Here is a 14,719-nt window from a genome sequence, read left to right on the forward strand (position 1 = left end):
CAGCAAGAAGTGACCTTGAAGTGACCCTTTCTTAATTTTTGAGAGAGAGAAAAAATCATAAAGTATATATACAGCATCAGGAAAAGCCTGCATGGTGTGCCTTTTTGATAATACTTTTTTCTTTTAAGAAAACATGTTTTATATGGTATAAAAGTTATATTTATTAATTATATTTTTATACTGCATGAATCCTTATAACCAAGCCAAACTATATTAGTTTAATTTTGTAAATATGTTATTCACGGTGTTTTTAATTACTTTGTTAATAATATGTATTTCTCTTTTTTGTAATGGCGGCATATTGAGGGGGAAAAAGCCAAACACAAAAGCTTGCTGAATGATTTGCCGCTTGGCTGGAGATGACTGAACACTTGATATGTTGTAAGACACATTTCCTGGGGCATTACAGCTGTGAAACAAGATGAGTTGTTGATTCTTCTTTTGTATGCTGATTGTTCTCATTAGGGATGAAAAGTCAAATATACGGCCCTCCTTTCCCCTCCTTATTGCAGCTATTTTTGTTAACATTCACTTATATGTTATCACCAGGAAGGAGAAATGTAGGGTCACTTCTGCTACGAAAAGCAGGATATTACTCCAAACCAGGATATCCTTAAGGAAGCGGACAATTATGTCAGCATTCTGAAATACATGGATAAGCAGCTAGAGCATTGTTCTGCTAGAAGAAAAAACACGCACACAATTTTGTACAATTACGTTGTATTTAGAAATAAGCTACAACTTTTATGATTGATTCCAAGTGGTCTACAAATCACAGTTGTTGTTCCCTTATACAGTGTTTAGCACAATCATTCTAGCATAATTTGTGCATCTGGCATTACTTATTACACACACACACATACACTCATACACACAATACTTAAAAAAATAAGTTATACTTTGAGCAACTACATTGTTTAAAAAGATACAAATACTAGTCTGAGTTTTTTCTTTACCCCCCCCCCCCCAAATCAAAATAGAAGTTCTTATATACTTGATAGTAAGTTTGTCCAATTAGGGAAAACAGGTGAGAAGGAAGGAATCTGTAATCAAAACATTAATCACATTAGGAATGTTATGACAAAATGTTCTGTAGTCACTCCACATGCATTCTGTTTCAGAGAGAATTAGGTGAACATTTTGCTCCAAGAGGAATGTTAATGCTTAGCGTTAATAACAGAGGTCCAAACTGTTCTGCCTCAATAATCGCAGACACTTTAGTTATGGAGCAACAAGGTGTTATTCCAGTGGTAGGTTCCAGATCCTATCGCAACCGGTACACTACAATGGGGCCAGGCACCCACCATGTGCGAGCGCGCTGCGCACGCATGCACACTCACCACCCTGCAACGCTCCAGCTGCTTGGGGGAGCATTGCACATGCACCATATGCTGCGTGCACGTGCGCAAATGGCCCGGTTGGGTCAAATACAGGTAAGGAGGGTGGGTAGGCGGGCCCTCCGAAGTACCTTTCCGGTACGGTGCCTGGTGTTCCCAGCAGGCACCGGTACACCCGTACCGAGACGCACTGCCTGGAACCCACCACTATGTTTTTCCACTTGGGACATCTTTGCCCAGAGACACAAGTAGTGTAACACGTGACATATGAAGAAATTGAGACAAATCTGAATGACTTGGCTTTATGTATGCAGGCAAATTGCATTTGTAGGAAAAACGTCACAATTATCTTACCGGAGGAAAAGCTTCAGCAGTGAAACAGGATTGCCGTTAAAAATGCAAGCTAATTTAAGCCTCTGTGGAGAGCTTGACAGTGAACAATGGCTGCTAATAAACATAAATTGCAATTTTGCATTCATTAGTCAAAGCAAAAGAATCTGCTGTTTTGGTCCATTTTAATCAATCACAAGAGACACTAAGGCAGTTTCCAGATGTCCCATTAGAGACCTGAAGCCTGCAGTGGAGGCTGCTCTATTGACAAAAGGCTTTCAATTCTTTATGTTGTGATAGCTGTAATTTTATGTCTTTGTACATATCTGCCAAGTAGACTTTACCCACTGATAAATGTGGTGCTGATAATAATAGTATTCCATTTTCCATACCACATTACAGTGTCCTTTTTAAAAAAAACAAAAAAAACAGGATATGTGTTTAGGAAAATTCTGTCAGTTAAATGAGTAATGATCAAGTCAGTAAATATATTGCCAAACGAGGCAGTGATACAGTAATTTAAGAGCAATTTCTAATATATTTTTTTAAAAAAAGCAAAATTGAGAACTATCTTTTTTTTTGTTACAGCTGTACATCAGGTTAGTAAAATAAAATGACAAAAGCCATTGTTTTTTTTTAAAATGGTCAGCACACAACATTCTAGTGATTAGGATTATCTAGACAATTTGTTAGCAAAGCTATCTTTCTGGATAATAGGCAAATGGTACCATATTCTCCAACTCTCCTCATTCTTACAGCAGGAATTAAGATAGTGTCATCCTAAATATTTTCATCCCTTGTAAAAAATACAGGCAAGGTTCATAAAAGCAGTGGGTTTACCTTGGCTCGGGGAAATGTCTGAAAAATCAATAACCAATTAGATGTTACCTAAGCTATTTCAAAAGTCATGCCTCCTGAGGTCTGGTAATCAGGATATGTCCTATGGTTATTAATGCTAAGTTATTTGCCTCAGTAACCCCTCCCTCTAACCCCCCCAACTCTGGTTCCCATTATGCTATTTTATGAAGCAATTGCTTAAAACAAGTATTGCAGATCAAAGCAAAGTAGCTTGTGTTATTTCGCAAGCAGCAACCAGCTATGAAAGGAAGAGTATGTACAGTGGAATGAGGAACATTGCATTTTTATCATCACTTCCACTATGAAAGAAACTTTTGCTGGGGGTGGGGTGGGGGTCCTTTCGCTTTTCCTTTCAAAGTTCATTCAGAAATTCTTGGCACTCAGGTTTCCTTGTTTTCTTGCCTAAATGCTTATAGGTCTTCCATCAGAAACAGATGGAGAATAAGTCATGTTTTTAAATGACTTAGAATTTGGTATTTCAATAATGCACAGCAAGCAGAGCCATTTTGGAAGAATCAGAATTAAGGCGTTGTACGATTTCCTTGCTTATTTTGAAAAGGGACAGAAGATGCAGGATGAGTTGGATACCTGACCCATAGGATTAAATCTTAACTGCACAAGCCCAAGGGTATTTTTTGTTTTCAAAAATTCTAAGCATAAATTAAACTCGAGATTTGCTTAGTCCCTCCCCCCCCAATTTGTAACAGACTGTTTAGTTCAAACTAGTTCAATCAGCAGTTTAGTGCATAAAGGAAGGAATCCAATATATAAATAGCTACTCATCTAATATAGGAAAGTTGGCATAATGTTGGTATATTTTGCTTTTTAATTTTCCAGTCACGAACAAAATACATATTCCAACTACAAGTAGATTTGAAGAAAGGTACAGAATGGAGCACACAAAAAGGACAGTAATTCTAACTATGCATTTGAAGCGATTTTAAAAGCCTCAGATTATTTCTGCACAAACCTTAGAACTTTCCCAAAAATAGCTAGAGGAAACCCCAAAGAAGACTAGCCCTTCAAGCTAATCTAGCAGAAACTAGGTTCATTGATTCAAGAGAGTATCTGTAGCTCATGGCTGAGCGGTGGGGTTCTTGGTTCTTCTCTGAATTTGGTTTTCTTGCAGACATTTCGTTACCAAACTAGGTAACATGATCAGTGTTAAAGGGAGTGGGCTTTGCTTTTTTATATATATTACTGTCTTACCCGGTCTGAAGAGACAATCAAACAACCAAAAAAAGAAACAAAAAGACTAAAACAGTTCCCCATCAGCAATCAATACACAGATGAGCAGAGGTTAACACGACCAACAATCAAGAAGTAAACTCAGTACTAACCCAGTCAAACAAGCTAATAGTAAACAACAGCCAAATCAAAACCACAAAGACCATTCCCACTAACACTGAAAGGTCAAATATGTTTTCTGCAAGAAAACAACCAAGCTCAGAGAGCATCACGGATCACATACTAGATGCCCTGTCTACCTAGAAATATTTTAGTGACTTAATGGAACAAAATGTGAAAGTCGCCCATCCACACATATAGTAGTCTTGATGTGTTTAATAAAACATTGCTTCTTTCCTTATGAGAGCATCTGCCAGCAGAATAAATTGCAATCAAGGTGCTGCATTTTTCACTTCCATAGATTGTTAGCAAAAGTGTGGAGTCTAGAAACAAGATTAAAATCAAGAACATTTGCTAGATAACAATACAAAAGAAGATAAAAAGAGATGGCCACAAAAGAGCACTGTAAAAATGTCACTGCTATTTTCTTTTACTGTCACCACCAGCTTCCCCATAATTGGGTTTAAGCTAGGGGGGGAAAAACCAGCTTATCCCTGTGAGTATTTTCATTTCACCTATAAACAAGGAAGGAATTCTCTAGCAAAAGCATTGTAGTGGATGAAAACCCTGTGGATTTCATGACATCTCAGAATTTGTTCCCATATATTTTGCAAGAGATTCAGGTTTCCCAGCAGCTCTGTGTCCTAAACTCATACTCTTAGTTCCAGTTGAAGGATTTACTGTAAAGCAACCATTCTTTGTTAACCATGGCATAAACATGGCTTAATTTCAGGTAAGTCCTTTGCTCACTAAATACACTAGGAAATGAGATTTGTTGAAGCTCAGAGTTCAGTGGTGAGTAAACATTTTTGCCGTGTAGTATCTTCAGTAACAGGACTGTGAAGAAAAAAATATATACATACACTTAGGTGGATGATGAACAGAAAGCCTATCTGGACCAATGTTAATTTAATGGTCAAGTGGAAAAGCAAACAATTCCAAGCATGTTGTGATGTCAGAAGTTGGGGGTGTGATCTTAGAGTAAAGGTTGGGTATCTCCAATCTTTTATCCTTCAGGCTCAGCCCTGCAGCTACACAAGGTCATCGAACATCCACATTAACTTTCAGAAACACTGTAATTTAAAGTATCTGATGCCCAGAGTAAATATAGTTTAAAAGGTATTTATGAACAGAGAGCTGTTCTCTGTTCATGACATCCCAATGACATCCCACCTTTAAAAGCAACTTTATGAAATTATTCACTGTAAATGGAACGTCAGATATAATATCCTTACTTATTTATATTGCTAAAGTTGAGTCACAAAGAGGACCAGAAAATTACTAGTGAAACTTGGTAGATGTAAGATTGCTCGGGAATTGCAACATACTATAGCCGGCAGTGACGTGCAGTCACTAGAGGCAGGGGAGGCGCGGCCCCACCAGTCTCCTGAGGAAAAGGAAACTATTTTTAAATAATTAAAAAAGCCAAGGTAATTGCTCCCAGACTCTAAGTCACAGTGACTCTGAGTCTGCTTAGTGCAGTTAGTAGGAGGCTAGAGAACTATGGGCCTCCTTTGCATAAGGAATTTTTCGCCTTTTAAGAGTTAACCAAGGGTTAAAAAGCAAAAAATTATGTATGCAAATGAAGCACGTGATTCTCCCGCCTCCTCCTGCAGAGGGCACTTTGTTTAGAGCTTATTTTAAAACATTTAAGCAGAGTCATCCACGTGGTGACTCTAGCAGCAACTATCCTAGCCTGCCTGGCCCTGGCTAGACCAAATCTTGCATTTTTGACGCAGATGGAAGGTATGTGGATCAGAGGGAGGGGGCAGGGGGGAGGAATTCAATTTATTTGTAATGTAAGTAATTGTAATTTGTTTTTATTATGTGTATGTGTGTGTGTGTTTTACCCGCCTCTGCTGGCGCGCAGGCTGGCACATCTATTTTTATTTTTCATTTTTTCATTTTTTAAAGCCTTGGCGCACCATAGAGCGAAACATGTCCTGGTTTGTGGCTGAGCGGCATGCACTTTAAAGTGCAAGCGTGCCACCCGGTCACAAACCAGGACATGTTTTGCTGAATGGTGGCCGAGCCCTGCTGGCACTTTAAAGTGCCGGCATCACTTTAAAGTGCCGGCAGGGCTCGGCTGCCATTCAGCTAAATATGTCCTGGTTTGTGGCGGGGTGGCATGCACTTTTTAAAGTGCATGCCGCCACCCCCGCCAGCAGCTTGGGTGTCCCGGTTCCGTCTGAGCTGAAGAAAGCGGAGGATTGTTCACCGGAGGACTGGGGGGGGGGGGGGAAGAGGTGGTGGAGCGCGGCGGCGGCGAAGCAGTCGGAAAGTGAAGATTCAAATGCTGGGGCTTTGGGGCTTCGCCGGGGCTTTCAAGTCGCTAGGTATGGGGTGGGGAAGGCTATTGGTGTTATCTTGCATAGAATGGGGCGTTTTTGCAAACTGCTTGAAAATGGGGAGGGGGGATTTTGTCTCTTATCCTGTTCAGTCTGTGCTGACCTTCAGAACGGGGAGAGGAAGAAATATCTCCCTTCATATTTTCAAGCCGTTCGCAAAAATGCCCCATTTCGAGCCTTCCACATATTCCAGGATTGCAGCATTTGAAGGATCAGAATGGGGCATTTTTGCGAACGGCTTGAAAATGTGGAGGGGAGATTTTACTTTACATTGTGATGTCACCAAGGCCAGCCCTTTTCAATCTCCCTCCCGGTGCCCGTTTTCAAGAAATAGGCTTTTGGCCACTCCGGTGCTTTGTCCGACTCCATGTCGGAGTTGGACAAAGCGCCGGAGCGGCCAAAAGCCTCTTTCTTTCTTTTTGCCTCACCAGCCATAACCTCACCGTACGTCACTGATAGCTGGGATGGCAAACCTATGGCACGTGTGCCTGAAGTGGCACGCAGAGCCATCTCTCCAGACACGCCTGTCATCGCCAGTTGCTCTTCTGGGTTCCGGCGTGCCAGTTAGCTGGTCTTTACATGCACGGGAGCACCAGAAACTAGAAGAGCAGCTGCCTGGTGCACATTCACGCACTGGGAAGATGATCTTCCGGTTTCCAGCACATGCATGCGCATCGGCCAGCTGGTCTTTGCACGTGAATGGGCACCAGAAACCGGAAGACCAGGTGGCCAGTGCAAATGTGTACGCCAGAAACTAGAAGATCATCTTCCCAGTGTGCACATGCGTGTAAAGTGGCTACTTTCCTGGTTTCCGGCACACGCGGAAACCAGAAAACCAGAACCAAAAAGGTTCACCAACACTGTACTATAGTGTTCACAAGACCTAACATAAGAACTGGATTAATAAGAATCCAATAAGTATTGTTTTGTAGAAGTTATATAAGACATGCACAGAAGTTATACAATAATCTAAATCTTGTACAATTCCTCCACCATTCCTCAAAGTGATGTGCTTAATGTTGTAGACTTAACTTCCCATGATGACTAGCTGGCTGGAACATGTGGAAAATAACAGACGGGGAAGGAGGACTGTTTTAATTTCATGAAAAGAAAATCCTTACCTGGGTGTGATTTCAGAGGGGTACAATGCAGGTGATGAGTCAGTAGCCAATGGGGCTTCAGTGTTTATTTTAGTTGTCTTAAGAGATAAAGCAACATCATTTCCCAGAGGCCCATTAGAAGTCAGTCCACTCTATAAAGAAAACCAAAGAAAAGTCAGAAAGGTGATTCAGGTTTCGATACATTTCAGCAAATGAACATGTCTATCAAATGCAAATGCAAATGCCACAGCAGAGAAGGATTAATATGTGAAATAAATGTTCAATTGATCCCTTGACCTTGAATTCTTTCCTTCAGGCTACCTTTTCTCCTTCATAGCTTTTCCTTCCAATTCGTGAGATGCAATGGTTGGGACAATGATCAATTTGGATTGGGATAATGGTCAAGATAAAATTTACAAAAACCATTAACTGGCAGGACATACCAGAAGGGGGTCTGCTGAGGGTGAAATATGGCCCCCAAAATGAGCAGCATCAAATGTTTTAGCATCATTTTCAGTTTTGAGAGATGGTTAAGGAAGAAGCAAAATGAATTTTTGAACCTCAAAAAGACTTATCACGTCTATTAAAAACCTCCCAAATTTCCCTCCTCCCAAATTGGGGTGACACCTGTTTATGCTTTTGAGATGCAGCCTTGGAAGTACAGCACAAAGCCTAATGGAGCCCTTGAATTGGTCACCTTCAATTGTTCTTCAAGGGAGACAGGTCAGAATATATAGATCCTCCAAATAGTTCCGGATTAGTAAGGGGAATAATTTTCAATCATAACCACAAGGAAAGAACTTTGACTGGATAATGGAGAGGTGAGTCCTGCCTTTTTCCAGAATAATTAAGGGCCACTTCCAGGTGGCAGATGGTTTCTTTTGATAAAGCTGAAAATATTTATTACCCACCATGCAATAGAAATGGCAGACTTTTAGAAACTATCTAAATCAATACTAACTTGTACCACTTCTAACAACAGTTGAATGACTGTTGCTAATAATAAGACACGGATGTACAGAATATGAAAATTAATGGTTTATAAGGATTATTCAATAACTTACTGGCACTAACCACCTGGGCATAATTATTGGTGAAGACACCTAAAAGTAAAAGAAACATAAAAAAACCTCATAATATTGTAATATAATCTTACTAGCTGATAACCTGGTGCTGCATGGTTATTTATTTATAGGGGGAAAATGGCCGCACCAAATGTAATTTCTAATGTTGGATTTTCCCCCTTATCAGAGGAAGCCACCTTGTGGAGTACTGTGAAGCCGTTACCATGGCAACTCCACAGCACTGTACAGTAGAAGCCATTTTAAGGCACAATAGGCTGTTTCTTAACAGAACACCGAGGGGTGTTTTACCCCCACAGTATGTTTCCAGAGAGTAAGTAATATGTAACCAAGTTTGGTTGAAATTGCTTGAGGCAACCTCCGCAGATAATAAGCCCAATCAAGCTTTTGAGCGCATATGATAAAATAATCCCTCCCCCAAAAACAAGCCTTCCCTGAAAATATTGCAACACAGCAGCAGCCATGAGGTGACCATGCTCGCCACCTACTGCACCTCAAAAATAATAAGACCTCCCCAAAAATAAGGTCAAATGCTTATTTCGGGGGTCAAAAGAAAATAAGACCCTGTCTTATTTTCAGGGAAACATGGTGTATGTATGTATGTATGTATGTATGTATGTATGTATGCATGTATGCATGTATGCATGCATATAGCCAAGTGTCATATCAACTAAACTGATCATGAGACACCAGAGCTCAAACAAGCTTTACCGAAAGTAAAGAAGAGTTAGGTATAGAGAATGGACATACTAATTATATTTTCAAATTGTACAATGAAAAAGCTACATTTTAATTTTTTACTCTTACCTGAGGCGTGGCTTCTGTGAAGTCAATTAAATTCTTTGTCTGTGCTGTCAACAAAATCTCCATGCTCTCGGAGGAACCCTGCAAATGGAATAGTTAAGTTACGCCCAATCATAGAGAAAGAGTCAAAGTGTTTTGTGTAAGGTTTCATTCACTTTTGAAAAAGCCACAAGTTTATGACTGATGTTTATGAGTGCTGCCCAACAGCACTGTTCCCCTTTGTTATACACATTTTAGACTCTGACATACATGGATTTAAATTTCAGTCACAATATGAATTGAAGCAATGCATTAAATAACTTATTTACTAGATTTATAACCTACTTTTAATCTGTACTGTTTTAAGGCAGTAATCAGTGGCTTTCTATTCTCCCTATGACAATCATCCTGTGAGGTGGGTTGGGCTGAGAAAGAGTAACTTAACCCTGGGCTGAAGGGAGGGTTAGAACTCATGGTGCCCTACTCTTCACTCCTAAATCGCTACACCAAACTGGCTTTCGAGTCTTGTAAGATAGCATACACCCACCAGTGGACTTAAATTAGATGTAAAAGTTTTTCTATGTTTTTCCGCTACAATTTTATAAAGTATCTGGCACTTCAATCTTTGAAAAGTGCCTTTAAAAAGGATTTGCATGCAATATAAATTCATACGAATGGCTTCCTCCTCCTATGTGCTTCTCGGTACTCAAAGCTGATTAATATTTCACAATTTTAATTAATATTTTTAATATATCATCAGATTTTTATTGCCAGTTCCAGCCATTCTTCCCACAATATAAAGGATATGTACACAACCCCAAATTATGATTTAATGAAGGGGAGATTATACTTTTATATTTGGGGATAATCTATATATTGGAAAAAGCAGATTGGGGACATGGAGGACTTTTATTCCCTTCCCCATCCTTTTTCCTTCTCTTGATAGTGAAAATCGGGGACAGGGACACACTTATAGAAATTGCACAACTAATTTTTAATATTATACTCCAAATATTAATCTGTCCCAGGAATCTATCCCAGGAACCAAGTTTTAAATTAGTGCTCTGTTTAACGCAAGCAATTTGCCTGGGACTTCTCATCTTGTGCTTCTAAAGACCCACACTTCTCCCCACAAAGAAGCAACATACCTTTACAAGAGCATCCTCTTCTCTAGGAGTCAGATCAGTAGGATTCACACAATCTTTGGAGTCAGGGGCAGTAGTATTCTCATTGAATTCATTCCTGGAAGATGTAAACACACCACCCATGATACAGAGCATGTGTGAAGGAGTTGCTATCACTTGGAATTCGTGCCTGGAGGCAAAGGCAGCCTCTGAAATCAGTCCCACATGACCTCTTGATCTCAGGAGCTTCTGCCCAAATAATTTGCCTTCCTGTTAAGCCATATTGTGCCCCTGAGGCACGGTATGGTGGTTGGGAAACTTGCTTAACTTAGGGTTCAATTGGCACATCCTTGACAGAATCTGTGATTCTGCTGATCTCCATACTTTTGGTGACCAAGTAGAATGAATAAACAATATACACAAAAAATAGCCAACTCTTTAGCCCAGAGTGACAGAAAAGCGCTTCTGCCACAAGGAAGTCCAACAGTCTATCTGCTAGTCTACTATATTAAAAATAAGGAGCAGATTCACATAAATTGCTTAACCAGTAAATATTTTAAAATCATTCTGGAATTGCATCATTTCATTCCTATGTTAGAGCATATCTTGACCCTTTTCCTGCCAACTATGAAAATTCACTTAATCGTTTTAGTAATTGGAAAACTAAGGTTCAGGAAGGGGTCTTTCTTTTGCCAATTCAACAAGAAGCAATATTCATTAGAGGGGCACATATCCTCTACTCATGTTGAGAACAAAACTAAGCCTAATTTTGGCTGTTTGGTTTCCCACAGAAAAGCAGAATCCTAACCTGACTGGAAATTGCCAGAATTAACTGAATGAGCCCTTCAAGTGCTCCATATACTGTTCTTAGATTATTTCATCCCAGATTTGCATGCATTCCCATTTTCCAGTGGGGATACCCACCTACCCACAAGAGGACTTACAGAATGAAGGCATTGGTGACTGGGATCACTTTTAATCCCTCTCGTGGTTCTTGGCACATAGGGCTGAGGGTTCTCAGGGGGCTGTTTTTCTCTTTTACTGATGGAAGAACGCTTCTAAATAACGCAGAGCCAAAAATGTAACAATTGAGTTCTTTTCGATTGTTGCCAAGAACATTCTTTCAGCATTAAAAACAATACAAAACAAAGCAGCTCGGAACTCTCTTCATGCAAACCATTTCCTGGAAATATTTTGTTATCATGGATATCAGTATTGAGGCAAAAAAAGGGGGGTGTTAATAACCTAGGAAAACTGCAACTGGATAAACACATTTATCTCATGTTTTGTGTTTCTGCCAGACAAGGCAGAAGGAAGTGGTGTGTGATGTGATACAGCTCTATAAGTAGCGCTTAGGAGTGCAGTATTATGAGTGGAGAGATTTATATTTATATTTTTTAGTTCTCTCTCTCTCTCTCTTCCCACCCCCCTCACACACACACACACTTTTATTAAAATACAAAAGGATGTAGGGATTTATATGGGTAGTTCTTGAGTTACAAGCGCAATTGGGGCTGGAATTTCTAATGCTTGGCAAAGTAATACTGGCTGTTCCCGTGTAACCCCAGGACTACATGGATTGTTAAGCAGGAAGTGGCGGGAGTCCTAAGTAAGTTCTGGGGGACAGCTAGGGTGGGTACTATGCAGTGGTGGGATCTGGATCCCGTTGCAACCGGTATGGTGCAATGGGGCCCGGCATCCCCTGCATGCATGTGCGCAGCGTCCTTACCTCCACGATGCTCCAGCTGCTTGGCAGAGCATCGCACAGGTGCCGTATGCTTCATGTGCGTAAGCACCGAAGAGCTCAAATGCAGGTAAGGAGCTCATACCAAGGCATACCGCCTGCAACCCATCACTGGTACTATGGATAGGTACTAGGGAACGTAGGCAGGTAGGTGAGTGCCCAAGCAGGTGCAAGAAGCACAGATGAATGCAGTGATGGAGGCAGCGGAGTGCTGATCATAAATGTGGATTGGCCTGAATTTTAAGGACCAATCATAGGTCCATTGTTTCAGCACCACTATAACTTTGAACAGTCACTGAATGATTGGATGTAACCCAAGGACTACCTAAATGTCTTGGGAGAGTCCAGCGGATTGGCCGCCGAAGGGAAAGAAGTGCCTCCCAGCCTATGGCGGTTAAACCAGCAAAGACGAGGGGGCGGGCTTTTTGTTCTTAACGGCTGCGAAGAGGAGGAGGCCCTACACCCCGCCTGCCCCGGTCGCCGTGACCTCAGCCTTGCTGCCTCGGAGGACCGGTGTGCCTGCGCCTGTGCCGCTGTGCCTGCTCCATTGCTTCGCGGAGTCGGTGCCAATGTGCCTCGGGACTGGGCGGCTGGCCTCCCTGCCGCCGCCGCCGCTGTCTGCACTAGCTGCAGTCTCCGAACGCTCCCCCCCTCTTCTTCTTTTTCCACCACGGTTCTTGGACATCGCCACCGCTGGGCTGCTCGGGCATCGCGGGGCCTTCTCTGCCCGTCGTTCCGGCTACTGCGGCCTCGGTTTCTTAGATCTTGGGGCCAGCGCCTTCCACCGTCGCCGCTGCAGCCCGCTGCCGTCCCAGGCACGGTTTTCCGACCGCCGCAGCGCCGCCATTTCAGGGAGCCGGTGTGCCCTAAGACCGTGCGGCCGGCTTTCCTCCACCACCGCCGCTGTTGTCCTGGATGCGGCCTCCTCTTCCTCTCCATTTCAGCTTCTCAGATAACGCTTTGCCACGGACTAACCAAGCATGTTAGGCCATGGGGAACTTTTGCCATGCCGACTACCTTACGTGCTGCTCTGCGACATATGACCCTCGCAGAGAGAGGACAAGAACGAGGAGAATGGGGAACCTCCTCTCTCCAACTAGCGCCTACTCCCCCAGCCACCTTAGACTTTTTTACACCACCTCCAGACCCCACGGGAGAAAAGAGCGAGGAACCCTCTCTCCCAAACTATTACCGGCCCCAGCCGCCTCGCGACTTGCGCTGACCACCTTTCACGGATTCAAGAACTGCGTTTTTAACTAGTTTGTTGAGTGTATGATTGTATGAATGTGAGAGAGAATGCGCCCACTTTTTAACTTAATTAATTTTGTATTATTGTATTGTATTTTAACGATTACTGTGGGGTGTGTTTGAGGAGAGTGATTGTTTAATGAATATGATAGGACTGGGAGTGCAACCTGGAGCCCCCTCCACTGAGTGCAGAAGCAGAAGTGGATGGGGGTCCAAACCCGTCTCCCGTCCTAGAGTGAATGGTGCATGTGGCCTGCTGGGAAGAATGGGGGTCATGGGAGGGGGGGGTCTACAGGGATGGGGGAGGGTCGGAGCATTTTGGTTACGACCGGGAGGGGCAGATATGATGGGAGCTGTAGGGCTAGCTATTACCGGGGAAGAAGGATTCGCTACATTACAGCGATTCCTTGTTCCGGCCCCTCAGGCTCAACTCAAGGACCTGGTGGCAGAGGAGATCAGGGCCCTGGTCTCAGGTTGTTGTTTCTAAATGCCAGGTCTGTTGTGAACAAAGCTCCCCTCGTCCGGGACTTAATATTAGACGAGGAGGCAGACCTGGCATGTATAAATGAAACCTGGCTGGGCCACGAGGGAGGAGTCCCGCTCTCAGAAATGTGCCCAGATGGGTTCCAGGTGCTCCACCAACCACGACACCAGTAAAGGGGTGGGGGAGTAGCAATGGTTGTCCGGGAGTCATTAGTTCCTCGCAGGATCCCTGCCCCGGAGATTGTGGGGTGTGAGTCCCTTCTCTTGAAGTTGGACCTAGGGGTTCAAGTGGGCTTGTTCTTGACGTATCTACCTCCCAGCTGTGTCACGACTGCCCTGCCTGTGCTGCTAGAGGCAGTAGCCGGGTTGGCAGTGGAGTTCCCCAGACTAATGGTACTGAGGGACTTTAATCTATCGTCTCTTGGTGAACACTCTGATGGGGCACAGGAGTTCATGGCCTCCATGACAACCATGGACTTGACCCAAGTAGTTCAGGGCCCAACTCATAGAGCAGGACACACTCGACCTTGTATTTCTCTCAGGGCAGTGGAGACGTGATCTTGAATTAAGGGGAATAGAGACCTCGCCCTTGTCATGGTCAGATCACACCCTGCTGAGGCTTGACTTCAGGACACTATTTCCCCATTGCAGGGAGGTGGAACCAATTAAGTGGTTCCGCCCCAGGCGCCTGATGGACCTGGTGGGATTTCAGAGGGAGCTTGGAGAGATACCTGACTCCCTTGTCCGCAATCCGACCGAGTCCTTGGTTGCTGCCTGGAATGTTGCGGCGACTGAGGCACTGGATCAGATTGCGCCTTTGAGGCCTCTCCGCAGCAGTGGATCCAGGAAGGCACCTTGGTTTACCAAGGAACTCCGGGAGATGAAGCACCAAAAGAGATGCCTGGAGCAACGTTGGAGGACTAGTAACTCTGAAT

General features: G+C 43.0%; 1 protein-coding gene across 2 annotated transcripts in view; it reads right to left on the minus strand.

The window, feature by feature from the left end:
- Positions 1–703: 703 nt before the first annotated feature.
- The window catches only part of EPB41L5 (erythrocyte membrane protein band 4.1 like 5), an 87,635-nt gene continuing 73,619 nt past the window's right edge, over positions 704–14,719 (minus strand). The window contains exons 21-26 of one of the 2 annotated variants that reach the window (XM_014068204.2): positions 11,254–11,367; positions 10,334–10,427; positions 9,210–9,287; positions 8,385–8,423; positions 7,342–7,472; positions 704–4,709 (exon numbers count right to left, since the gene is read on the minus strand). In XM_014068204.2, the coding sequence (XP_013923679.2) occupies positions 4,655–4,709; positions 7,342–7,472; positions 8,385–8,423; positions 9,210–9,287; positions 10,334–10,427; positions 11,254–11,367 (511 nt within the window). In that variant the 3' untranslated portion in view covers positions 704–4,654. The remainder of the gene's footprint in view (positions 4,710–7,341; positions 7,473–8,384; positions 8,424–9,209; positions 9,288–10,333; positions 10,428–11,253; positions 11,368–14,719) is intronic. The other variant, XM_014068205.2, reaches the window with a different exon arrangement.

This window comes from Thamnophis sirtalis, unplaced genomic scaffold (genome assembly GCF_051295495.1).
Source record: "Thamnophis sirtalis isolate CommonGarterSnake01/CBP01778 unplaced genomic scaffold, rThaSir2_p1.2 scaffold_1, whole genome shotgun sequence".
In the NCBI taxonomy this organism is placed as follows: domain Eukaryota; kingdom Metazoa; phylum Chordata; class Lepidosauria; order Squamata; family Natricidae; genus Thamnophis; species Thamnophis sirtalis.